The 13,947-nt window shown below is 39.7% G+C and overlaps 1 protein-coding gene across 6 annotated transcripts in view; it reads left to right on the forward strand.

The window, feature by feature from the left end:
- Positions 1-13,947, forward strand: part of LOC109912968 (SH3 domain and tetratricopeptide repeat-containing protein 1) — an 84,383-nt gene that overhangs the window by 33,033 nt on the left and 37,403 nt on the right. For 5 of the 6 annotated variants that reach the window (XM_048599761.1, XM_048599797.1, XM_048599776.1 and 2 more), the window contains exons 5-10: positions 1,862-1,967; positions 3,699-3,842; positions 6,335-6,524; positions 7,580-7,653; positions 7,836-8,031; positions 11,269-11,402. In XM_048599761.1, coding sequence (XP_048455718.1) covers positions 1,862-1,967; positions 3,699-3,842; positions 6,335-6,524; positions 7,580-7,653; positions 7,836-8,031; positions 11,269-11,402 — 844 coding nt within the window. The remainder of the gene's footprint in view (positions 1-1,861; positions 1,968-3,698; positions 3,843-6,334; positions 6,525-7,579; positions 7,654-7,835; positions 8,032-11,268; positions 11,403-13,947) is intronic. The other variant, XM_048599782.1, reaches the window with a different exon arrangement.

Raw genomic sequence — 13,947 nt, forward strand, 5'->3', positions numbered from 1 at the left:
ATAGGAGCAGAGAGCCTCTCTGCTCCTATGATGCTGCTTGGCCTGCTGTGTTCATCCAGCCCTGCACCTTGTTGTCTCTCATTAGTGATGAACAGTTGTTTTTTCAGACTGAGAGACAGTGCAATGATATTACCTGGGTTTGATGTTGGAACCACCACCCACTTGAGTATCTGAGATATATATGTATGGCCTTGATTTGGGTATATATGGAAGAATTTGAAAATTCACAGATGTACAATTCAGAAATATAATAAGCAATAAAGATGATGATAATAGACTTCACTGGCACATTGGGAAGACTCCTGGTGGATGCTGTTTAATGCAGATGAATATAAATTGATATATTTTTCTAGGATGAGTGATGAGGAACAGTGAACAAGAGTGATATGGTGGCCCAGTGGTTAGCACTGTTGCTTCCAGGGACCTGGGCTCGATTCCACCCTTGGGTGACTGTCTGCATGCAGTTTGCGCGTTCTTCCTCTGTTTGTGTGGGTTTCCTCCAGGTGCTCCAGTTTCCTCCTACAGTCCAGAGATGTGCAGGTTAAGTGGACTGGCCATGTTAAATTGCCTGTAGCATCCAGAGATGTGTAGGCCAGGTGGATGAGCCAGGGTAAATGTGGGGTTACAGGGATAGGATCTGGGTGGGAAGTTGTTCAGCTGGTCAGTGCAGACTTGATGGGCCAAATGGTCTCTTTCTGCACTGCAGAAATTCTATGATTCTATTTTTAAAGTGAGACCATAGGGTGCATGTGCACACATTTTGCTAGCCAGCTGATTTCCAGCACTCGGTGAGACTCTCCTTCACCTGCAACACAGAGGTGACTAGTGGATTATTCTTTGACTTTTGATCTTTACACCATGGTAACACCTAAACCCAGGCCAATACACATGAGAACCTCAATCCCACTAACATAAACATGGGAACATTCAGGCCCATGGCACACTCCAGTAGAGTTAAAACTGTTTTTTTGACCTTTGTTCTTGTGTGTTTTTCCTTTTGAAAGATACAAGATGTGTCTGGAATTTAGGACATAATCTGCAGAGGACAGCATTCGATTGAGCAAAGCATCATCTGCCTCTCATGATGTATTGTGTCCACAAAGATAACAATCCAGCCCGTTTAGACTCCCCTCTTTCCTCTCCTTTGAAGGATGGCTGTTCGAAGTTTTCTTTGCATCTTTCAGACTGACATTCTGTGGGTCTCTGTCTCTCCAGACAAGCACTTAATTTACGTTCACAGCCATTTTATTGTATCAGTCCTCTTTTTTAACAATTACATTTTGGAATTGCAAGATAAAAACACCCGTATTACTTTTGAGGTTCTGACCGGCAGTCATGACAATGGAAACATTTTACATTTATAATTATGCAGATAAAGTTTTGTGGAAAATGAGGCATGATTTAAAGAGTCTATTTTAGGCACAATTTCCCAGTGATGCCAAAACACAAACTTTATCAGCTTGCATGTTTCCCCTTTTTATAACATGTTCCTAACTTGTATCAGAAGTTAATTAATTCATGTGTATTCTGCCTAATGGCAAGTACTTCGCTCAGATTTCTGAAGGAGAATCCTATCACACTTGAGACATGAACTCTATCTCTCCCCACAGATGCTGCCATAAATGCTAAGTTTCTCTGGTGTTTGCTGTTTTTAATCATCCAACTGAATTAATTGGCCCCTCCTTCCATGGGACATGTTTGCATAACAATTGCTCGTTATGTTGCTTTTCAAAGTTTCCTTTTTGAAGAAAAAAATGGATGAGTTTAAGAATGTTGCCCTCTTCCAGAGCAAGTTTATCATTCTGGTATGCCACATTTATTTGTAATTATTTAATTATGTATTTTTCTTCTGTTTTTTTAGGAACTTTCAGCCAGGCTACTGTCCATACACAGTGACCAAGACTTGATTGTGATTACTTTTAAAACATTTGAAGAAATTTGGAAATTTTCAACATACTACTCACTAGGTAGTAGCATTTGATCTTCTGATGTAGTTTACCTTTTCTAAAGGTTATTGTGGAAAAACAAAAACTCATGGTGTAGCATATTGGCATGGATAGATGATTGCTTCCTGTTAGCTAGCCAGAGTATGCATAAGTAGGTCTTTTTTTTCAGGTTGGCAGGATGTAATAAGTGGTGTGGCACAGGGGTCAGTGCTGAGATATTTATATAAATTGTAAACAACAGTAAACTGACTTGGGTGAAGGGATGGAAATTATGGTTGCCAAATTTGCTGATCACACCAAGGTAGGTAGGAAGGTAAGTTGTGAACAGGGCACAATGAAATCAATAATTAAAGAGTGTGGGAAAAGATGTGGCATATGGAGTATAATGTGGGAAAATAAGAAATTGTCCATTTTGGCAGTAACAGTGTAAAGAAAAGCATTATCTAAATGGTGTGAGCTTGCAGAGCTCCAAGATGCAGAAGCTATCTAGGTGTCTTGCATGGATTATTGAAGGTTAGTATTCAAGAACAAGTAATGGGAAAGTTAACAGAATGGTCTGTTATTGTGAGGAGAATTGAATGCAAATGTAGGGAGTTTATGTTCCTGTTATACAGGGCACTGGTGAGACAATAACTGGAGTATGAAGTGCAATATTTGTCACATGATTTAAGGAAGTAAGTGCATTGGAGACAGTTCAGAGAAGATTTTCCAGACTAATACCTGGAATTGGGTGGGAGTTGCCTCAAGGGGAAAAGTTCACCATGCTTGACTTGTATCCTCTGGATTTTAGAAAAGTAAGAAGTGACTTGATTGAAACATACAAGATCTTGAGAGGTCATGACAAGGTACATGTGGGGAGGATGTCTCGTTTTATAGGTGGCTGTAGAGTTAGTGGGCCACTGTTTAAAAATCAGGGGCTACCCATTTAAAACAGATGAAGCATTTTTTTTTTCATCCAAGGTTTGAGTCTTTGGACCTCACTTGGGAAAAGGTGGAAGCGGAGGCCTTGAATAGGTTTAAGAGGAGGCAGGTAGATTCTTAAGATCATAGCATCCCTACAGGGTGGAAACAGGCCCTTCTGTCCAACAAGTCCACACCAAGCCTCGGAGCATCCCACCCAGACCCATTCTCCTATAACCCACCTAATCTACACATCCCTGAACACGACGGACAATTTAGCAAGGCCAATCCACCTAGCCTGCACATCTTTAGACTGTGGGAGGAAACTGGAGTACCCAAAAGGAACCCCCACAGACAGAGAATGTGCAAACTCCACACAGTCGCCCAAGAGTGGAATTGAACCTGGGTCCCTGGCGCTGTGAGGCAACAGTGCTAACCACTGAGCCACTGGACAAAGCCAGGGGTGATGACCTATTGAGAATAAGAGGGAATGTGGATTTTACCAATCAGGGTAACCATAATCTTACGAAATGGCAGTGTGTGCTTGGGGGGCTGAATGGTCTCTTCCTGCTCCTGATTTTGTATGTTTGTAAGTCTTAATATAACAGGTGCAGGTGATTTTCCTTATAGTTCATCTTTGATTTTAAAGTACCCACATTCATTGTACAATGGTCTGGAAAAAAATGTCTTTGAAGATTTGTACTTTAACCTAAATACATTAACAGTGTAAACTGTATTTTTAAATCTGTGTTGTGGAGATCTTTTGGGACTACTGAACAGAAAGTAATGATTGGTAGATGTCTAGATGATCACTGCCTTGCTTTCCATTACTATTCCTGTTGCTGTTTTTAGGCTTGATTAGTCACTGCATGGAAAATGCACTATTAGATCAAGGCTTTTGGCTGAATTGTCTCGATGAGGAGGATGTCAGGATTGAGGTGCAGATAAGTGACGAGTCTCTCAAAGTGATGTGCAAAGGGCTTCTTTTGCAGGAAGGTGAGGATCTGTTATTTGAATTGCATTTCAACTAAGAACGTCTCTCCCAAAACTTCAGTATCAACTTGCATTTACACAGCACCATTGTCCCCACTAAAACACAACACAGGACCACTATGAAACAACTAACATCAAGTCACATGTGACTAAGAGCTTGTTCAAAAGTTTAGCTTTTAAGGACCATTTTAAAGAAAGAGAGAGACAATGGGAATGATGTTAGCCGGGACTTTTGCTGAGTTAGGAGCTGTTTTTTAAAAATGGGAGTCCAGCCCTGTTTTTCCAAACCCAGTACTAGGTTTTCAGATTTTTCACCAGGCCCTTTTTTAAGGGCATGGCTTGTTCAGGTTCTGGGTCTACACCTGGCACTCCAGACCTAGTTGGCTTCATTCTGGGGATGGGCATGGCCATAGCCATGGCCACTTCCATAACTTGCATGGAGAATGGTCAGCATTTTAGAAACTGGTTCTCAGCACCTCCAGTGTTTCAGTGAGCCATGGTCTGCATAAGGGAATCCTTTTGAAACACACGCACTAGGTTATCTCACTTCCATATCCATTCACCCACTTTTGTGTATTAATTCCTCAGTTTATTTACACTCAGTTTCAGTGTTCAAGTGCATGATTGACAACTGTTTGTCTGATCTGTACTATCAATTTCAGTTTATTTGTGTAACGTTGAGAGGTTTCAGCTCTTGAAAGGGTCTGAACGATTTGACACTTTTATTGCCCTGTGTTAGAAAGATGTTTTGTTTTAACGCAATTGGAAGTTTTGAATGAGTAATTGTTTGGTTTTTTTTCTCTCTTCAGGAATATTTGGTTTTACATCTACTGTTAATTATTGCTAGTAGTGTTTATTGCTTCTATACAGTCTGTAGTGTATAGCCCAGCATGCTGATGAGGGTTGGTCATGAGCAGACATGTGGGTTGTTTGGAGATTATGAGATGGCATGAAGGGATATGGAGTGTCATGAGGTGTTTGGAATAAGGGCTGGAGTGCTATTCTAACAGAGTCAAAGCCTGACAACACTGAGGCATACTTTTCACCTCTGTCCCCTGCAATCTGTATCTACCACCAAACTCCCTCCCCAGTGTACTTGGCCTGTCTGCACCCACCTGTCTTTATATGTTTGTTGAAGCTGCACTCATCCAGGCAAGTCGGGAGTATTCCATCACATTCCTAACTTGTGCCTTGTAGATAATAGATATGCTTAAGGGTGTCAGGAAGTGAGTTTAATTGCTGCAAGATTCCTAACTACTGACCTTCTCTTGTAACCACATTATTTATGTGGGTAGTCCAGTTCAGTTTCTGGTCAATGGTAACAACAAGGATGTTGGTAGTCAGGGATTCAGTAATGACATTGATTGTCAAGGAAGATTTGTGTCTTATTGGAGGTATTCATTACCTGGCATTTGTATGGTTTTAAAAAAAAAACTTACTTGCCACGTTTCAGCTCAAGGCTGAATATTATCCAGGTCTTGCTATATTTTGAACATGGACTGCTTCAGTATCTGAGTCGTCGTGGATGGTACTGAACATATTACAATTTTTAATGAACATCCCCAGTTCTGACTTTGTGTTGGACAGAAGGTCATTTGAAGCAGCTAAAGATGGTTGAGCCTAGGACACTACCCTGAGGAACTCCTGTTGAGATGACTGAACTCCAACAAACACAACTATCTTCCTTTGTGACAGGTAGTTAGTGATCAGACACCTTCACTCCAGAACATCTCTGCAGTGACTTGAGGCATTAAGCTCTAAAATGTCCTTTCTAAACCTCCCCAGCTCTTTTCCCTTTTTATTTTTTTAAGATGCCACTTTAAAATCCACTTCTTTGACCAAGATTTTCGACACTTGTCCAAGAACCTCCTATTGGAGCTTGGTGTCACATTTTGTTTGATATGGCACCAGTGAAGAAGCACCATTGGACACTTCACTATTTTGAAGTTGCTTGATATAAAAACATGTTGTGGTTCATTTAATTATGCTATGTCAGAGTGTTTACTACAGGTACTAAATATTGGATGTCTGAAATGGAAATTGCTTCAATCTCTAGCACTGACATGAGCCCAAACTAATTATTAAGTTAGAAGCATCAAGTAGCACTGGAACTAATGATTTATTCCTGTCACTGTTCAGCTATGCATTCCTTATTCCAAGTCAAGGGCCTGAAAGTCTGAAGTGTCACCTCAAACAAGGTCATTAGGATTATCAGGATAGGATTTGACCCCTTTGGGCTGGTGGACTGCCATTTTAGGTATTTGGTGTTTTCTCATCCATAACTTGAACATCCAAAGGGGGCCACTGAATACCCTTGCAGGCCATTTCTAAATGTCTCAGTGCAGTCATCCGGGTTGGGATATTGGTCTGTCATATCACATGGGTGCAATATTAAAATGGAATGACATCTCCTTGATCCCAGACACTTTGGTAGGGTCAGAAGTAGAAGGCACTGAAGGTTTGGTGGCTCACATTTATTCTTTTCTTTTCCTTAGGAATGTTTTTTGTGAAGTATCCATTCAGTCTTCAGAAAAATGAAGAAAATGACCAGCAGCCCAGAGGGAATAACCTTGTTGTTGTTGATAAAGCAAAGAGTGGTTCTGAATTGTCAGGAAAGTCTCTGATCAGTGGAAAGAAGATTTCTGTTCCCAAATCTCACATGGAGCTTCTTGTCCCTTTTCATCAGTAGGTGCCAGAATTTCTCTGATCCTATTGCTTTAAGGTAGTGAATTTTAGGGAGAAGCTGGGAATTTTACAGTAAGTAATTCTCCTCCTTTTATACTTGGTCTTTATTATTCTTTTATGTGGTATGAGTACTTGTTGCTTACCCCTAATTGCCTGCATGACCTGGCTAGGAAGACAAGAAGTAAACACATTGTGGGCTTGGAGTTCGTGTAGGCTAGAATGAATAAGGTTACCATATTTCCTTTCCAAAAGTGCATTAGTAAATGCGTAACTAGATAACAAAAACTGATTATAGTTATTATAGTCAACATTACTGAGACTAGTTTTTTATTCCAGATTTATTAATAGAACTACCATGGTAGGGTTTGAAGCCATGTCCCCAGATGGTCAGCTTGGACCTCTGGATTTCTAGCCAAGTGACATTATCACAAAGTTATTGTCTCCTCCAAGCCTGTCCACCATTTGCAAGGCACAAATCAGAAGTGTAATGGTATTTTCTTCCATTGTATGGTTAATGAAGCTACAACAGCATTTAAGAAATGTGACATCATCCAGAACAAAACAGCCCACTTGATCAGCCTGTTCATCACTTTCAAAACTCACTTCCTCAACTGCCAGTGCACAATGACAGTAGAATATATGATCTATGGGATGCACTGCAGCATCTCCCCTTGGCTGTTTTGCCTGTACCTTCAAAACCATAACCTTGACTACCTGGAAAGACGAAGGGCAACGGGAGCAAAACCATCATCTGCGAGCTCACCTCCGAGTCATGTCTTCTCCTCTGTGTGGCCTTAATGTAGAACATATACAACCAAGCAATTGCCAGCCCATGATTTTTCTCCCATACATTGCTATGGGCAGAAAGTAGTATCAATTAAGAGAAAGGTGGAAATCTCTGGAAAATGAAAATAAAGGTATATTTACCTTCATGATTTTCATAAATGTAAACATATTTTTGCCAGCTGAGAAGAGTATACAGACTCAACTAGCTAATTTTAATCGTTATATTAGCTGTATAATCTATTCATGCTGGAATCTTCTCTGCTTTTAAGGTGGTTTTTCAAAAGGCACAGTGAAGGCATTGGTACACTGAATAACGTGGCAGCAGAATTTCCTCATCCACTTGGTAAGATGTTAACGTTTTACAGCAGTTCATTGATATGAATCAATTATGGAAGAGATACAAACAGTGAAAAATAATTTGTCTCAAGGGGCATTAGTTTTAAAACTAATGGTTGAAGAAAAGCTGCATTAAATATAGCTGGCAGTGTCTCAAAGTGAGTGAATATGTTTTAACTATTTGGCCAGGACAGGGATCGTGTGTGGCAGAGGTTGAGTATGAAGGTGTTGGGCCTGAAGAACTGAGCTTTCAGATTGGTGACAGAATTGAGATCGTTGGCTTCCTCAGTACATGTCTGCAGTGGTTTCTGGGGAGAAATGAAGCAAATAGAAGAATTGGATTTGTGAAAATAAATCATATGAAGCCAGAAGACTTCATGCCACTGTAAGTAGCTTGCTTTAAAAGGTAAGTTGTGAACACTGGTCACAGAATGAAGTTACATCCATCCTACAGTTCAGCTGCTCTTATTGTCCATCTTATAAATGAAGAACAATCTCTTAAATAACGAAGTGGAGGCTGGGCATTCCTTTCAAAATGATACATGAGGTTAAAAAGAACAGCTTCAAAGATGAAGTGAAAGTAAACAATTCTGATTATTTGCAACATGATTTGATGAAGTTTTGAGAATTAGATATCAGACAAAAAGCAGTTGAGAATAACCAACCAGTATACAAGTAAAGGGAGGGAGAAATTTTTGAACAAGTTCATTACTAACACTGCACACTACAGATTTAAACCAATTTTTGTGTGATTCTGATTGCCCTACTCTCCGAACTACCTGAAGCTGTTAGATGAGATTCATAAGGAACAGCCAGGATTCTAACGTGAAGCTCTGTGGTCTGAGGAGAGGCTAAACAAACCAAACTCCCGTTTGTGGGAGAGAGGAATTTTTTGTTGTGTCCATTTTAAATTATTGAATAGTATTGTCAGTTAAAGTTGTCAAACATCTTGAGTTTCTCCAATAGGCTCAGGTGGAGTTCAAATTGAGGCACTGTACTGAAATGAATTTACCAGTGAAAATATCTTCTTCTTATCCTGAAACGATTGGATACAAAGGAAACATACATTTAAATTTATGCTGCAGTGACACATGCCTTCAAAAGGGAATTCAGGAAGAAAAATTTAATGGGCAGTTTGCCAGGTACATTTTACCAGCATCGTCACTTTTATTTTCTATATGTAACTAAATTTTTTTGCAGTTGCTTTGTACTCGACATAAGGGGTGTCAATGCTAATTAACTAATGGACAGAAATCTTTATCCTAACAAAAAATACTGGAATGCTAGAAATTGGAATTAAAAGCAGAACTGCTGGTTACTTGTAGAGACTGAAAGAAGAGCACATTTTAGGCTGGGTGACCTTTCATCAGAATTGGCAAGTTTTCTGCTCCTGCTATGAATTGTTGTCATTGTCATTGTTGCTTTCTTCTCTATAATTCTCATATATTCATGTAGATAGGTTTATCTCAGAGTCACAATTAGTAAATTAATTTTACATACTTCACCTCCTGACAGTGTGGTTTTATTTTCAAACCTAAACAATTGATTTTGTTTGAACTCTTCACAAGGTAAAAATTAGTAACTTGGATCATAGGCCAGTCTCTTAATATCTATCTGATAAAGTATGAAATATCTTGCAGCTGCACACATTCTTGGTCACTTTTTTTTTCTACAATATGTTCCTAGCCCACCATTAATAATGGGAAGATCCTATGTAAGCTTGACATGCTCTAATTATTTTTCTCATTCATGAACGGTGGGCTGGGCCAGCCCATTTCTAGTTGCCCTTGAAAAGGTGGTGGTGAGCTGCCTTTTTCAAACTGCTCCAGTCCATTTGGTGAAGGCGCACCCACAAGGTTGTTAGTGAGAAGGGGAATTCCAGGATTTTAACCCAGTGATGGTGAAGGAATAGTGATATATTTCAAGTCAGGATAGTGAGTGGCTTGGAGGGGAACTGACACATAGTGCTTTAAGTGCTTTCAACTTTGTAGTTAGCATTCTTGTTGCTGGTGTAGATATTTCATATTGATTGTCAGTCTGTCTACTAATATCTTACCTGCTGTATGCTGAGACGGCCCCTTGACTTGACACCGGATTTAAATTGCCCATCAAGAGAGGGGATAACCGGGTCACATCAGTTATTGGATCTTTGCTGGCAGCTTTCTTTCCAGTTATGAAATCTAGGTCAATATAATCCGAAACAGTTATTTTTAATAACAATATTTTTAAATTTATTCTTGGAGAATCAGAATTGCTTCTGTCAGTTCCATTTAAAACATCTCTTCAGCAAAGGTGGATTATGTTTGCATCATGAATGTCCTCAGTTACCAGCAAGGAAATGACATGGTTGTCTGACAGAAGACGTTGCTCAATAAAAATGAGGTGACTTAAATTAGTTTCACCCTACTTTAGAATATCTCAAAACTGCAAAAAATTGTGACCTTTTGCTTGAGATTTAAATCCTGTAATATTAATTCTAATTTTGATTGTATGGCAGTTTAGTTAGATGGCATCTAGATTACTGTGTATTTTTGATCCCTTTATCTAACGCAAAATAGTACTGCCATAGAGTGAATGCAACAAAGACCTGGGCAGGACCATCTGGTGAAGAGAGATTAGGTAAACCAGGATTGTATTCTCTTGAGTTTGGAAGAATGAGAGGTAATCTCTTGAAAGCTTACAAGATGCTTAAAGGGATAGATGCAGGTAAGATGTTTCCCTGGTTAGGGAGTCTTGAACCACACGGCACAATTTAAAAATAAGGGGGATGTCACTTGGGTCCAAGATGAGAATTTTTTTTTTTATTCAGAGGGTTTTGAACCTTCTGGGATTATCTACCACAGAGGTCTGTGCCAAGCTCTGCCTTTTGAGTATGTTTATGTTGGAGATTAATAGATTTTTATTTTCCAGTGGTGTAATGGACTGTAGGAATAGTGTGGGTTAAATGCATTGAAGTGTTTGGTCAGTATTGAACAGCTGGGCAGGTTCAATGGACTGACTGGCTTACTACTCTTCCCCTGTTCTTATTTAATAATGTAGTAATACAGGACCACAGATTGTAATACACATAATGCTCAACTACATCCACACCATTGCAGGGAAGCTGCAGGCATACATCTACCCTTTAACACTTCGTGTTGCTATTTTAAAGTATGTGATTATACACACAGCTTTGTATTTGTCTTGTAATTCTAACAGTTAAGAGTCAAAGTTAATGCAGTTTCCTCTTTATACACACGTTTCAGAATTCTGTCCCATTGTTTGCTGCCAAGTACGCTGTTAGAAGTGGGTAAATAACAACATTCTACTCAAATAAACTGCTGACATCTGCTGATGGCTGTCAATGCAATCTATGTAACGGATTTCAAATAATATTTAATAGTTTTATAATTCACAATGCATGCTTACACACTGTGCTGTGAGCTGTAGTGTGCCAAGACAGACAGGTGGCCTTGGAATTAATACCACTATGCCAGTGTGCAGTTCCAGTTCTGGCATTACTGGAAGCTGATGAGCTGAGGCCAGGGGAGTCCTCACTGTGAGAGCCAGCAGTAATCTCTTAATCTTCCTTTTAGGCTGGTTACAGAATATCACACTTAGCAGAACATTTGGTTGTCCACAGGGCAAATGATCTGCTGTTCATTGATGAAGAAGAAAAATACTATTTTACGGAACAGGATAAGTTTATTGAAGAAGATTCCTTGGAGATGCTCAAGCAGATGACGCAGACTGACATCAGTGTAGTCTATCGATTGGGTAAGTGAGGATGACAGAAGAAAGAATCTTTAATGAGCTAGAGTTTAAGTAGGTTTTGAATGCCTCATGGTTATGAACTGAACTTGCAACTCAAGCCAAAAAAAAATACTTTGTGGGCTAGCAGAGTAAAACCAATAGACTCACTGAGACCTTTGAGGATAAGGACTTGCCTGCCCTATCTGGACTGATTTACATGTGAATCTGATCCCACATGGCATTTTCACTATGGTTAGGCACTTAAAGGCAAATCAAAAGAATGGCAGGGTGGCTAGAAAGAGAGATTATGTAATTGAGATAATAATTTGCTGTTTAAAGGCACTTTTATCCTTGTCCTTTCCTGAAGCTTTTGCTTAGTTCTATTCCCTTCCATCAGACTGCTCCTTAAAGACTTTATATAACTTGTACAAGTGTCTTCTGCATTTTGACTCTTTTTTTTTAGACACGCTGTAAGGAATTCGGTGCTTTCCTTATTGATCTGATATATTTTTGACAAAAGCAAACTACTGCCAATCTGGGCATATGAAATAAAAACAAAGAATGCCAGAAATACTCAGTAGATCTGGCAGCTTCTGTGGAGAGAAACACACTTAAGATTCAAGATGACCTTTCACTGCAACTGAGGAAGGATAGAATATAATGGGTTTTTAAGTTTGTAGAAGAAAGAAGAAACAAAACAGACCATCTGTGATAGGATTGAGGGCTATAGAGATTAAAGGACGTAAGATTTCATGGAGTTTTAATAGCTTTCATTTCTTTCGCAAATCCTTGTCCAGAAGATGCATGAATGGCTACAGAGCAAACCATGTGAATGCTACATGAGGAATAGAGAAAGAAACAAGACAAGACCAAACTAAACCATTGAAGTAGGCAAAACACAATGGAGGCAGGAATTAAAATCTAACATTTTTAAATTCATTTTTGAGTCTGGAAGATTGTAAAATGCCTAATGGAAAGATGAGCTGCTGTACCTGGAGCTTATGTTGGGCTTCATTGGAACACTACAGGAGGCTAAAGACAGCGAGGTCAGCATGAGCGCAAGGTAGGGTGTTAAATTAACAGATGATCACAAGCTCAGGGTCACATATGGATTAAATGGGGATGTTCCATGAAGGGGTCGGCTGGTCTGTGTTTGGCCCGCCCAATGTTGAGCAAACAGCATTGCGAGCAGTGAATACAGTATAAATTGGACAAACTATATGTAAACCACTGCTTCACCTGCAGGGAGTGTTCAGGGCTTTGGATTATGGGAGAGTAGGTAAAGGACAGCTGTTGCACCTTCTGCAGTAACATGGAAAGGTGTTGGAGGAAGGGGTGGAGGTATGTTCGGGGTGGGGAGATGTGCGATTGAAGAGTGGACCAGGGTATAACAGAGGGAACAATCCTTTTTGGAAACAAAAGCAGAAATGCTGCAAAAGTTCAGGAGGTCTGGTACCATCTGCAGAAAGAAAGCAGCATTAACATTTTAGGTCCAGTGACCCTTCAAAACTGGAGCAATTGTTTCCAGCAATATTTATTTATTTATTTATTTTTGTTTCTGATTTCCAGCATCTGCAGTTTTTTTTAAAACCCTTTTTTGGAATGCAGAAAGGAAAGATCAGGAAAGATGTGTTCAGTGTTGACATCACATTGGAGTGGGCAAAAGGAGCAGAAGACTGAGATAACAAGGTGTAGAGCCGGATGAACACAGCAGGCCAAGCAGCATCAGAGGAGCAGGAAGGCTGACGTTTCGGGCCTAGACCCTGCTTGTCCTGCTGTGTTCATCCAGCTGTACACCTTGTTATCTCAGATTCTCCAGCATCTGCAGTTCCTGCTATCTCAGGAGCAGAAGACAATCTGCTTAGTATGGAGGCTTCTGGAGTGAAAGCTGAAGACAAAATAAATCCTATCATGGTTCTGCGAGTTAGGGGAAGAGCTGACAGGAGGTGTATGATGTAGACTGGATGTGATTGGGAGGGGGGTGGAATCGTCAATTAAAGGAAAAAGAAGGACACAATGGAAATGCTGGTGTAAAAGATTGCATTGCTGTATCTGTTCAGACAGAAACAGTGAGAATGAGAATAAAGGTCTTGCAGGAAGTGAGGCAGAAACGAATCAAGGTAGCTGTAGGATTCTGTGGGTGTGAACTGAGTATTAGTTGATTAGAGTGTAAGTTGTAATTTATAAATTTTGTGTAATTTTGGATTTTTGTTTTTTGTTAGTAACATGGGCTTTGAAGTTAATAATTAACATGCAAGTATTCCTGTAGACATGGGAAATAAAAAAAAACAGTTTTGACACCTAGCTTTTAGATTTAGTGGGCTTCTGAGAACCACTAATAGATTTTTCTTTACCTTGAATTGTTTTGCAATTCAGCAAGGCGGGTAGGATTGTTAGAGATTTCTGGGACTTCGTTTCCTACTAAGCTTAAAAGAAATCTTCATAGCTTAGAGAGAGAGATGGAAAGTTTTGTTTTTACTTTGAATTTTGGGCAGTCCTGTGAGGTTCTTGGATGAAGATGGTTGTATAGACCAGCACTTGCAAGAAGGAAAAAATATTGTGAGAACTA

The sequence above is a fragment of the Rhincodon typus genome, chromosome 1 (assembly GCF_021869965.1).
Source record: "Rhincodon typus isolate 14 chromosome 1, sRhiTyp1.1, whole genome shotgun sequence".
In the NCBI taxonomy this organism is placed as follows: Eukaryota; Metazoa; Chordata; class Chondrichthyes; order Orectolobiformes; family Rhincodontidae; genus Rhincodon; species Rhincodon typus.